This window comes from Colias philodice, chromosome 20, assembly GCF_061535455.1.
Source record: "Colias philodice isolate Cphi_HAF_F1 chromosome 20, ilColPhil1 Martin Lab GWU primary, whole genome shotgun sequence".
Classification (NCBI taxonomy): domain Eukaryota; kingdom Metazoa; phylum Arthropoda; class Insecta; order Lepidoptera; family Pieridae; genus Colias; species Colias philodice.
In genome coordinates, this window is record NC_143105.1 from 5,340,011 (window position 1) to 5,353,782 (window position 13,772).

At 33.9% G+C, this 13,772-nt stretch overlaps 2 protein-coding genes across 2 annotated transcripts; one reads left to right on the forward strand and one right to left on the reverse strand.

Annotated features, from left to right (window-relative positions):
- Positions 1 to 451: 451 nt before the first annotated feature.
- On the reverse strand, positions 452 to 1,618 carry LOC149479443 (uncharacterized). Its single transcript, XM_089708268.1, has 2 exons — positions 1,553 to 1,618; positions 452 to 1,337 (listed from the first exon to the last, which is right to left on the reverse strand). Exons 1-2 carry the CDS (start codon positions 1,562 to 1,564, stop codon positions 486 to 488), a joined length of 864 nt encoding a protein of 287 aa, XP_089564394.1. The 5' UTR covers positions 1,565 to 1,618; the 3' UTR covers positions 452 to 485.
- Positions 1,619 to 9,979: 8,361 nt separating this feature from the next.
- On the forward strand, positions 9,980 to 11,399 carry LOC149479444 (larval cuticle protein A2B-like). The gene is made up of 2 exons (XM_089707745.1): positions 9,980 to 10,089; positions 10,780 to 11,399. The coding sequence occupies exons 1-2, from the start codon at positions 10,078 to 10,080 to the stop codon at positions 11,293 to 11,295; spliced, it is 528 nt and encodes a 175-aa protein (XP_089563871.1). The 5' UTR covers positions 9,980 to 10,077; the 3' UTR covers positions 11,296 to 11,399.
- Positions 11,400 to 13,772: the final 2,373 nt, after the last annotated feature.

The window sequence follows — 13,772 nt, forward strand, 5'->3', positions numbered from 1 at the left end:
CTAAGTGTATGGTTTTTATGCTGCACATATGCGTGATACTCATTGTTGTGTATAGGATAATATGTATTATTACCAATCTGTGGTAGGTTGTGTGTAAGGTGGGTGTACAAATTATTTTCATGTATAACATTAATTTCTTATACGAATACTAAAAAATCTTTGCTTCATTTTAATTCAGAATAAAGGCATCCTTCACTAAATTTTTATAAAATAATATGAGTAGATATCATTTTATAATATAAATCATTTTTTTAAATATATTTAGTTTAGTATGATTATAATTTATGAGTGTATATATTGTGTGGGTAAGCAAAACATTCATGTCAAGTCAAATTTCTTGAACCTTATAAAAGGTTATCGTTTCTTTGGGAAGCAGAAGTATTTGTTATTTAGATTGAAAGTACCAAATAATACCGTATAAAAACATTTATTTAACTATATACATAGCAAGTCTTTGATATTGAGCCATCCAATCATTATTAAAATTAAGGGTATCTGTAGCCAGCAGCGGCGGTCTCAACGATTTTCGCGGGAGCGGCAGCTACGGCCGGCGCTGGGGCGACAGCGAGGCGAGCTGGCGCGGCAACTGCTGAGTAGGCGGGCACGGCGTATTGGGCAGGAGCGGCAAACGCTGTGTATGCAGCGGGGTAGCTGTATGCGGCAGCGACTGGGGCGGCATATCGGGCGGAATATACAGGCGCAGCCACGGGGGCGGCGGCTACTGGGGCGGTGTACGCAGCGTAAGGAGCTGCGGCGTATCTCGCATATACGGGAGCGGCAACTGGGGCAGCGGCAATCGGAGCAGCGGCGTATCTAGCCACAACTGGAGCAGCGACTGGGGCAGCTGAATATCTAGCCGCAGCTACGGCAGCGTTGCTGTAGTACGTGGCAGGTGCGACGGCATAGCGGGCCACTGGAGCGACGACGGGAGCGGCAACCTTAGCAGCTACAACGGGTTCCGCTACAGCTACAGCCGGAGCGGCGGATATGCGGGCGGGAACCACAGCAGGCTCAGCGACAACAGCGCGTGCTGCTGCAACCAAAGGTTCCTTGCGGACCACAGCGTTGAATCCATTGACTGAATCCGCAGAGTAGTCGACCACACGACGGGTGCCGTCAGGTTCAACGAGAGAGTATGATCCTTGAACTAAGTCGCCATCGCGTTGTTCTTGTTGGCTCTTGTAGTCACCGGTGAGAGAATCGGCTACATTGTATCCAAATCGGTATTGAGGGAAGGAGTCGAACTCTTCAAGTTTTGCTGCTACCACTGGTGCGGTGTAGGCAACTGGAGCCACGCTTCCATAAGCCAGAGCCACGAGGCATGAGAAAATCACGACCTGGAAAGAAAAGTATTTTTATGCGCTGTCACAAATAAAAGAAAAGTTTATGTGCCATTACAACAATCGATTATAAAATATTATATCGACCCTAGTAATGTACAGATTTATTGTTAGAATTGCACTGATTATAATATGGAATGCTTTAAATCACACTTGTATCACTTTCACTATCACTAGAATGCACTTCACTTAAATCCAATGAAACTCCGTACCTTGAACACCATTTTGTTGGTTTGGTAGTTGTAATGTGCACAGGGATGCTAGAAGCTGTGAACTGTACCCCTTGTTAGCCACTAACGGCATTTATAGTGGCTAGTTGCTTCATCCCGAGAGCATCTCCAAATTTAAATATATTCAAGTACGCACGTACAAGTCTGGTCGATGGGACGACTGGACAATGTCACTTAAACAAAGCCGCTACTTGTGCAACTGGGCCGGGGCTATGAAACATCGCGGTCACACTCATTTTTCCTTCTATTATTTAGACTTGTTTTCAGGAGGTCTATTTACACGATGGTCTCGGTCATTATAGACACGTTAGACGGAAACAATGTGAATAGCTAATGATACTGCATTCAGTCATCTAAAAATTCAGACCACAAGTACATGAAAGCAGTAAGAAAAAGTTTAAATGGAATTGCATATTACATGTAGCATATGAGAATTATGCATTGTTATAAACTCATCAATCATTCCAATTAGATATATCATTTATTAATAGGCCTTTAGTATTAAGTAAAACATTAGGTATATTTTCTATAAGAAGAATTTACGATTTTTATTTATTGATTAAGCACAAAATGAAATTTAATAATTTTAAAAGATTATTTTATTTTTCATAAAATTACTTTTGTTTTTCCTTGTTTAAGGCCTTGACTATGACTATATACAATTATATATGATATGTAAGTTGTTAAACAAATTAAGTCATAAATAGGGTAACTGCTCTAGTTTCTCAAACAACGCTTCTGTGAATCGTCTTTTGTAACCTCTCCGGACGTGCAACGAATAATTTTTTTGCGAAATTATTAATTCTTATCAAGTACAACATATATTTATTCGTTTAAATATTAAGTCAATTGGGTTGTTGTTTTATGTAACGAAAAGAGTATACAACTAGACTAATTATGTCATTAGCAGGCAGTCTGATTCTTATCAGGTTTGCACTCTCATTAAGAGTGATTACGTCTTTTTGTTCAAAGCTTTTTAAAATTCTTAGCCATCGTTAGAAACATATATACAAAAACATTCTAATTACTAGTAACATGGATCCCCATTTGTCATAAATACATCATCGGTTTAAACCAAGTTTTAAACAAATGTATGTCGTCAAAGTTTATCTACTATTATACATATTATCTGTGCCTATAGTTTATTTTATTATAATAATGCTATTGCTAGTGCTTTCTTTACAAATCATTTACTTAATCAAATATAAACCAAAATCCAACCACCATCCACCATTTCCTAAAAAAAGGTAGAGCATGGTAGAGCTTCTCACTACATAGAGATTTTTAGATTATATTTGTCTTGAACATAAATACTCCCCGTCATACGTTAATATATAGTCGTAGGTAATCTGTTTCTTATTTTATATTTGTAACTGTTACAATTATTCTTATTATCTGCAACGTATCTATAGAAAACGACGTCATGGTTTTACTATTAATACGAAAAATAACTGTATTTTCCGTATCACGCGCGTCCTTCACAAGGCTGCCAGACTTTGCGTAACAATACGTTTGAACGCACTTCGTATAACTGATATGTATCGTATATTACTGCTACTGGAATTTATTAAGATTTCCCCTTTGATTCGAGCCCTTTAAGCACATTTAAAATTATTGCAATACGCCACTTTAAATTTTATGTTCACACGCTACCATATTTAGCGTACGAACGGAGGTACGTCGTATGTCGTACGTATGTCGTTACTCTTATGATGATGTGTGGGATATAATAATGTAATTTTAATTTATAATTTTTTATAGAACTTCACTTGTGTCTCCGACTACCTTCGATTTTGTGTCAAAGCTTTGAAGCTTTGTCAAATAAAATAATTTATATGATAATATGTGAACCAATGTTTCATGTTGATGTAATTTCACTTATTTCGATGACATTCTAATTATTTTGAAATAAAAAATTGCGTATGGCACCTATTTAACAACGAAAAAAACGTCTTACTATAAAAAATTTATGTCTGATGGATCTATCTAAAGGCAAAAGATTAAAAATTTTAAATTACGCGTTAATAAATGACTTTAAATTACGGATATATTCCTGTGCGCACTAATAAACGCAACCACTATACCGCCAGCCAGACAGCCCGGTCTATAACCGAAATAGCAAGAAAACGTTAATAGCTCCCGTACCAAAAGTCGATATATTTAAATTATATTCTGTCATTTTATATCGCTAATTCAAATTCTTTGATTGCCGCCTTGTTCGTGACATTTGCATAACATAATTTAATGGCAGCTATCAAGCAGCTATAAATAAACGCTTAGAACAAGAACACGTGGTCCCAGATAATATAATAGTATACTAGACGTCGCGTTACTTTCTCCATATGTGGCCTTTATTGCACCGGCCGAGTTTGACATTATCCTGGGAGTGTTGCAAGCTGGGCCTACTTACCTTCACAGTTAGCATATAAGTTACTTTGATATTCAATCCTTACAAATATTGCGTAAGACTGCACTAGATAGACCATTTGTTTCTCAATAATAATGTTGCTGATTCAGACCAATGTCGAGTGCTGTTTCAAATAAATGTATCTAAAATAAATTCCAAAAAACTTCACGTTATTATAGATTTAATGTAGGTACGTATATGAGTTTTTTTTTATAATTTTATTTCGATTTCATGAAACTAATAAATAAATAATAATGTTTAATATCCATTCAGTATGATTCCTATGTCCGCTACAGAAAAATTATCATAAATGTCACCGTAAGAATGATAATAAATTCTTTCATTTAGGTAAAATAATTTTAATAATTATAGTCATAAAAATAATTGTTTTATAAAAACCAACATATAAAACAATTAGCTTTGAACAAAATATATAGGTCAAACAATAATTATCATTACGCATCCTTAAACTTTAATGTATGTACTTTACTTAGGTAGGTACTTGAATTTGTCGTGCTACATATCGTCACAACTCACAATCGGTGACCTTTTCAACTCTTGCATTCAGCCTACGAAACTAACAAGCTGCCAATAAATAGCCCTATACGACTGCATTTTATCTATTTTATGTTATTTCATTTATATCATAAAATAATTCAAATAGTATTGTAGTTGTTATTGTGCATTAGGTTGCAGTCAAGGCTCAAGTAAATAAAAAAGCTTTATTAATAACTTTGGATGAACTTATTAAAAGCAATAATAAATTAACCATAGGAAAAATATATTAAATTGATCGTTTACGTCAAATAAAAAAAAATTCAGCGAAATAATAAACTACTGTTACTTATCCTTACCAAATACTTTACGTTTTTTTTACATAGGTTGGTAGAAGGTATCGAGCATACGCGGTTAGCACTGCTGAAAGTGCAGAAGATACCATCTATTATTATTTTAAACCATCTGCCCCTACAGACGTTGTTTTATGCCCATTCCCCCTATTTCGTGTTTTCTCGCCATAAGAACCTTCTTTGTGGTTTTACGCAAACGTTAAAAAATTGCCCTATTATTTACCAAAAAATAATAAAAATGAATAGCAAAATGTGTAGCTAACAACACATTTTGCTATTCATTTTTATTATATGGATACGTTTTTATGTAGTTGTAGTTATTGTGTTCCTATGTAGATCTAAAGTGCGAATAAAAACAAATATTTATCAGCTCCGCCTTCTTAAATTGCGTTCACATATTTATTGTCGGAGGCTAACTTAAAAAAATATTTTATAGTATGAAACAAGACCTCATATTATAACTTCTGTGTCAGTTAATTAATATCAATGTAACGTAATATGTTAAGATTATATTATATAACACAAACCTGATTTTACAACACATATTATTTGCCTAGGTCTAGTCGCATACACTGCGGTTACAGAATTGACCTCGCACTACATTTAATGGCATTTCCGATTTATTAGTGACAAAAATGTGACAAACGAATTCAGATAATTATGTAATTGTTTCAATTATAGATTATGTTATAGTGTAATTTTATATTACTTTACAAATATCTTAAAATTTAAAATGTGCTTTTTTCAACGCTTTGGACATAACGCTCGTAAATGAAATCAAATCAGAATACAATATATAAAATGTATCGGAAATTTCATTTTTTGATAAATCAAAATTAATAATAAGTACAATACATAGTTAAAACATAAAATAAATATGCCTACGAGCATCAGCATACGTCACTCATATTACGTTACTACAAAACACATCATACGTTACCTTTCTTCATACCGCAAACAATAACGAAGACCTTCTGATCACATTATGAATGTGTTACGCGTGTTCTATTACCCAGTTGTTTGACCGTGAAGGTACGGTACGCGTCTGAGGTCAGCGGTCAGCACGAAGACAGTTGTCGGGTGCGGTTCACCAATTATTTTAGCTATTGTAAAGTTCAATGTGCACAGATAATATTACATATAATAAGCATCCATCATGCAGGGGAGCTAATAAATTTCAACCTCCGTAGATACAATATTCCTATTTATTTATATCTAGATTTGTTTAAATTTTTATTCAAAGTAGTGATCTAAGAGACGAAAAAGATTGAAATAAAATATGAGAGATGTAAAGATGATAATGAGGAATGCCTATACCTGCATAAACAATTTCACAGAATAACCTACACATATACATACCAATGTAAATTATAAGAAGCTTTTTATTCACATACTCATGTGTATCACCAATTCACAAAAGTTAAATTAGTGTATCACTTCATTCACATACATGGTATTTTAACAGTAACTCCTTTCTACAATAAACACGATTCAAAATAAACCTAAGGGTAATAAAATAGAAAACAATGTGGTATTAATTAGACAAATTTAACACAAGGACGTGGTTTTGCAATGTCTTATTGATAAATTAAGCTCTCTCTTTAATCTAGACAGCGCTCTACATGTGGGTGATTTTACTACGGTTGCGGTATCATTTATCTTCATACATAGGTTAGCTCTACAAAAAATATTTTTTTTATGATCAAATATTGTTCGTATCGGTCTCACATTTTTTATATATCTAAACTGAATTCATTATTATTGATGTGATTTTTAATTATTTAAAAATAATTATTAAATAATTAAAAATCATATTTACAATTAATATTTTAGTTATTTAATACAGTTAGCAAAAGTTCATAATATCTTTATTTAAAAATATACCTATTCACAATTACTGTTTCTAAGTAAATATCCTGTATTTCACTTGTACTACTAAACTATTTATCAAAGTTTAGCACATCCTATATCAGATCTATTCCAGCAAAGATAATTTAAAAGTATTGTTAAATGTTAAAATTCATTAAAATGAAACACATTTTTTTCTATTTGTAAGCTATTAAAAGTCATATATATGTATATGCTTTCCAAAGCTTATGGCCGATTCAACGTATAGAAAATCTACGTTAGCAACTATAAAGCTCTATCCGTTTCTACTCTGTAATAAACAGTAGGTAAGCCCCCACGTATAATGTCAAGGTGAAGTAGCTTATTGTTTCAAATGGTACTTGAGCTTTACTCGCCGAAACGTTTTATCATTGTGTATTGATGTGACAGATTAGAGATTAACATGTTATAAAAAGGATTAACCTTATTGGTGTAACGTAATGTAACAGTTGTTTGGTTAAAAACTTTTGCGGAAAGTTTAGTGCTTCCTATGAGAAAATAATAAAAAGAGAAATATAACTTCTAAGGACTTAAAAATTATAACACTTAGATACCTAAGCTACGAAACAAGACGTCGAATTAAGACTTACTATAACTGAACTGGAAAAGATATCTTATTTCGTACTAGAGGTCCGCCCCGGCTTCGCCCGTGGTACATATTTCGCAATAAAAGGTAGCCTATGTCTTTTCTCGGGTATCAAAATATCTCCATACCAAATTTCATGCAAATTGGTTCAGTAGTTTAGGCGTGATTGAGTAACAGACAGACAGACAGAGTTACTTTCGCATTTATAATATTAGTATGGATTAAATTATAAATTATAGATGAAAAAAATTAATATAAGATATGTACTTATTAGTTATTGTAGGTACCTATATATTTTGGATTAGCTTAGAAATAGGTGAAACGGTTGCTCGTTAGCCTTCCCTTAACATAAAAAGAGCATTTTACAAGATTAAATCTCATCGACCTTGCGCTATATTTTAATTTTTTGTACTCACGGCGCGCGCGAAAAAAGCGGTTTTCAAATTACATAAGGCTGTCTGATGAAACTGATAATAATTGTAAAAGGGCAATGTCACGTTACGTCCAAAGAAAACGTTAAGTATTTTTATCATTTTAATTATAGCTTGTAAACGATCATTATGTTTAATTCATAATTATAACTACAACTAGCTGTTTGCACGCGGCTTTACGTACATATCGGAGCCGTAGGTATACAACATTTATATTTGGTATGGCAAAGGAATAATGTAAATTTTACTTAGCTAGGTACTTTTTTTTTGGAACATTGCACTTAGCTTATCTTTTTTTTATAATAACGTTATGATAATGTTCTTAAAAATTAATAAATATGCATGGCACTTTTATTAGGTCTCAAACAAAAAGATATTATCTCTAAAAGAAATATTTTTAGTTTCTTAACTTAGTTTTAGTTAGCAATGTGAGCCTTTAGTTGTTGGTAATTACTAATTAGTATTCCATTATTTCATTAAAAACTATTTTCTTCGTCCATGCAAGGATCTTTAATATATTATGTGAGGTAATATCCTCCGTTGGAACCTGGCCTAATATGTATTCCTTTAATGAAATCTCACACTACGCCTACATACATTATGACTGCATTTTACTTACTTGGTTGAATCTTCGTATCTAGGTAATGTCACTTTAATAAGCAACATATGTATCTCACTAAATGCATGTTGTGCAAGTTGTTATTATTAAGTGATTTTAACGTAATTTACGAATGCATACAGTAATCAGTCCACATAACAAATTAATTTTATGTTTTTAATGACTCTACATAAGTGTATCAAATTAAATTACTTTATACGCACAAAAATTTATTATTTTTACATATTTACATTTATCGTCACCACCAATATAAAAAGGTACCTCTCATTGCGCACTATAATATATTTCAAATCACCCATAGGTAATATCAAACTTCAAGAGGCTCTTGGCTCTACCTACCTTAAATGCATATAAACGCATCTTTTTCCATATAAGATTATTACAAGCTTTCTTTAAACAAAAAATTGAAACCTAATTTCATACGACTGGTGTAAAATAATCTCCCATCCATGGTTAATCTCATTTCATGATCGTAATTAATGAGTTTAATCGAGACCACAACGTGTCATATATCGTGTGATGTTAAATGGAATGCATAATGTGTTCAGTGAACTTTACGACTGCTTTGTAGTTCATATATGGGACTTAGTTGCACTGCAATCTACACGGATAATGATTTTGTGCGACAGTTTTAGTTAATAAGGCGCCTACACTCTACAGACCCGCGGCTTTGTCCACTTGATCAAAGAAATTCCAATGGAAATTAGATGTTTCACCGCAACTACCTTACCATCTCCAGACACAAATAAAAATCTATCTATCTCTATATTATATATATATCTATCATAAAATCTATACCTATATCTATCTGTCTATCATAAAATCAATCTCCGTTGCAACGTGAAAAAAGGAAAAACAATTTGTGCAACGTGAAAAAAGGAAATTGCTTCTTTTTAATGTTGATCAATAATTGAATTTGATATTTTGGTTTTATGGCAATCAAATACTTTATACCTAAATATAAATTTCGGGATTCCTGTTCTTTAGAATAGCAATCGCCGAAATCGCCTCATGATTGAATTTTTTCTACTTATTCTTTAAAAATTTATATTGATGATAATAATTTTAAATACTTACATCAATTCATAAATAGGATTGCAATACGAATCCCTACATGTAGAGCATAATTTTATAATATTACTAGCGGTCCGCCCCGGCTTCGCCCGTGGTACCTACATGTTTAAACTATCAGCTATCTCTCAAGTTGGATCGAACTACACATAGTGTGCGAATTTTATTATAATCGGTTAAGTGGTTTAGGAGTCCATTGAGGACAAACATTGTGACACGAGATTTATATATATTAAGAAGAAGATTTTGAATGAATCATTATATAATTTAGAATAATTTTGATTTTATTTTGTGCGCAAGCGAGTCCTTCCACCCCTACAAACTTTTACAAGTATTCGTATTATTGGGAATAATTATGATACATCAACATATTACATAATTTTAAGAACTTAGGGACAGAATAAAACCATCAAATTCACAAATATAGCATCCATAACAATGACTGAAATAAAACAAGTTCGATTAGGTTGACACAGTACGAGTTTCAAATTTCGGGGTTACCTGCGGGAGATTTGAGAAGCCCTAGGGCACAGACTCATGGTCATACGACGTCACCGTGCCTCTGACGAGTGAAAGGGTGAGCCCCACTGCCCATATATAAACTGAATACGCTCCCCAATAACCATCATTCTACATCCTACAATCTCACCAACACACAATGGCATTCAAGGTAATGAGCCAATGATTAACACGAGTTTTCTGAGTGGGATATAATTTAAAGCTTTTGCAATTAAATACTAATCAAGACTAACGTATTAGCATTTAGAAAATTATATCATAATCTCCTTCTTTACAAAATTCAATCCATCTTATTTCAAATGTCACATCTCAGCTGTAGAAAGTAATTAATATTAATCTAATCTATAAGTTTCGTACTAATCAACTTATAGATCGTATGATCTATAAGTTTATTATAACTCCTTTATTTATTTATTTTTATATATTTATGTATATAATATGTAGTCATAAGTAACTCCTTTCGTCCCAACTCGAAGCCTTTATTATAAAGGGGGCACTGAAAAACAGCGCTGCCAATGTTCCTGGACGTTGCAGCATATGCTGAGCTGCCTCCTTTTTGTCAGGGTCGTAGGACACACCTTAATAAATGTAGTTATCATTCTATTCTTTTTTTTATACGTGTTTTTCATGTTAGTAATTTAAGTATTTGCTTCTTTTATTGTAACTATTTCTTATTGCGATGTTTTCTTATTTTACTTGTACGGTTTTATGTTTTATGTCTATGTATGTGTGTGTTGTGCTGTCTCTGATAAATAAATGTTTCTTTCTTTCTTTCTTTCTTTCTTTCTAATCTAATATCGTAACGATAATGTAAATAATAATTTTATAATTATTTTTCTAGTTTGTCGTCCTCGCCTGCTTGGTCGCGGCTACCAGCGCTGGTATATTACCAGCTGCACCCATCGCCTACGCCGCCGCCCCAGCTTACCACGCGGCGCCTGTATATCACGCCGCCCCCGTTGCCAAATATGCCGTTGCCCCCGTCGCCAGAGTTGAAGAATACGATGCCCATCCCCAATACAGCTTCGCGTACGACGTTCAGGACGGTTTGACCGGAGACTCCAAGAGCCAGCACGAAACCCGTGATGGCGATGTTGTCCAAGGCTCTTACTCCGTTGTCGACCCCGATGGCACCAAGCGTACCGTTGATTACACCGCTGACCCCCACAACGGTTTCAACGCTGTCGTGCACAGGGAAGCTCTTGCCGTGAAAGCTGTCGCACCAGTTGTCGCCAAGGTAGCCGCCCCAGTTGCCTACGCCCGCCCAGTCGTCCACGCCGCCCCAGTCGCCTACTCCGCACCCGTAGTTCACGCTGCACCAGTTTCTTACTCCGCCCCAGCATACTACCACCATTAAATACCTACCTACCAAATAGTAGAGTTAAGTGCTACCTACTAATTGCAATGAGATCTGTTATGATAAGATACGTTAATTAAATTATTTTTCTATCTTTTTAAATATATGCATCTTTTATTTTATCCATTTAATCGCTATTATAAAAATTATCCACGATAGATATTATAACAAGAAAACCAAAATAATTACATAATTTTCATGTAGAAATTTAAATGGCCTATAATGATACAAAATGTACATTTAATATTTTTATTATATTATGTCCGTCGTGCAATAGGAACTTCATCACTACATAGTATAAAACAAAGTCGCTTTCTCTGTCCCTATGTCCCTATGTCCCTATGTCCCTATGTCCCTTTGTACGCTTAAATCTTTGAAACTACGCAACGGATTTTGATGCGGTTTTTTTTAATAGATAGAGTGATTCAAGAGGAAGGTTTATATGTATAATAGCACCCATTTAATAGTGGAGAAGTACTGTTATTTTTGAGGTTTCTAATGTGATGTCGTAAAAAATTACATTTTTTCCGCTTACATTGCAAACGCAGGCTGAACCCTACGAGTTTTATCAAAATAATGTACTAAGTATTATACACATTGAAAAGGTCTACAGAAAAGTCCGCGATGGTATATGTCTATCTCTTATGGATAACCCACAATAACTTTTTTTTGTCATTTACTTTTTACGACAAATAATGGCTAATTTTCGATGCGATTTTAACCAATACAGCATTAATCCTTAACCAATTAAATACCTTGAATACATTGTTCATTTAATATAGATCTATATGACCCTTTACATCGTATGATTTAAGTGAATATTTTCGAAGATATTACAGATTTAAAAATTGCGGGAATTGCGTTTGCGGCGGTACCGGCCGGCCGCCCGGCTATATATTTTATACCCGTGCGAAGCCGGAGCGGGCCGCTATGTTTTTATATACAACGTTCACAGTTTTTCTGTAGTGTATTTAGTATAAGCATTGCACCCGTGCGAAGCCGGGGCGGGTCGCTAGTATTAAATAAGTAGCCTAGTAACCTTTTCCCCGCTAGAAGTGTTAAATGGTTTCAACCTTTAACGCTAAACTCGAAGGATTTCAACTCACGTTTGGTTGAAAGCTCATGTGTGACCATATTGTGAACAGGTATAATTAGCATTTAAAAACCAAAATTAAATTGTTTTAAAACGATTTTGGCGACATTAATAAATTGTGTGAAATTTGTGTCTGTCTATCTGTCTGTCTGTTTGTTCCAGCTAATTTTAGGAACGGCTGGACCGATTTTAACGGGACTTTCACTGACAGATAGCTGTTTTTACAAGGAGTAACTAAGGCTATTTTTATACCTTCAGGGACACTTAGATTAAAAGAAATAAAAAAAAATGTATGCGTGTACTAGAGTACACACGTAAGAAGTGAAACTTCTTTATGACCTTAAAAATGTCACGAGTATGGCGTAACGCAAAAATGTCACGCGTACGGCGTAACGCAAAAATGTCACGCGTACGGCGTAACACAAAAATGTTACACTAAATTTTTGTCCAACCCCGATAAAGAAGTTTCACTTCAAAAACTCATTCATGTACGCGAGTGAAACCGCGCGGCGCAACCAGCATTAAAATAAAAACATTCATAATGACATAATGTTCGATGGGTAGGATGCGACATCAAACCTATTTAATAAATAGAACATCTAAATAATAATATGTAGTAATTAAGGGTGCGTACCTATAAAGCAAAATTACAAAAGCGATAAACCACTTTTATCGTGACAAAACCAAACGTTTATCTCGAGTAAAAAAGAGCGCCAAAAGTGGTTTATCGCAGATAAAACCAAAACTAAAAGTAATTACGCAAAATGCTCTGACAAATATCTTGCAAATGTTTTAATATAATTGTTTATGAAAAAAAAATCATAATAAGTATTACCATGTCAAGTAGAAAACGTAAAAGTGTGAAAATTAGAGCTAACTTGGTGATTTTTTTTTATCGAGTAAATTTTAATATTTTATGTTTTTGATTAAACAGAATCGTTGAACATATCATCTAGTTTGATATATATTTTATTTTTTAGATTTGGTCTTGAATATTACACGTATCATCTAATAGAAGATTGGTAATTTTGCTTTATACGCACCCTTAATAATATCAAATCTTTTTTATTTTTTACTTTTCCGTTTTTGAAGTCGGTTGTTTTAACGTACTTAGTTATTTTTATGTATGACCTGATGTAATCTTCTTCTTGAATCGCAAAATGTGTTGGTAAGCGCATAACTCGAGAACGGGTGAACCAATTCCGATAATTCTTTTTTTATTATATTCCTTATATAAGTCCGAAGAAGGTTCTTATGTAGAGAAAACGTAAACATGTACCACGGGCGAAGCCGGGGCGGACCGCTAGTGTACTATAAATATTCTGTGTAATGTATTGAACTAACGTGAATTCGTTAAATTCAATCTTCATAATATTTTTGTTTC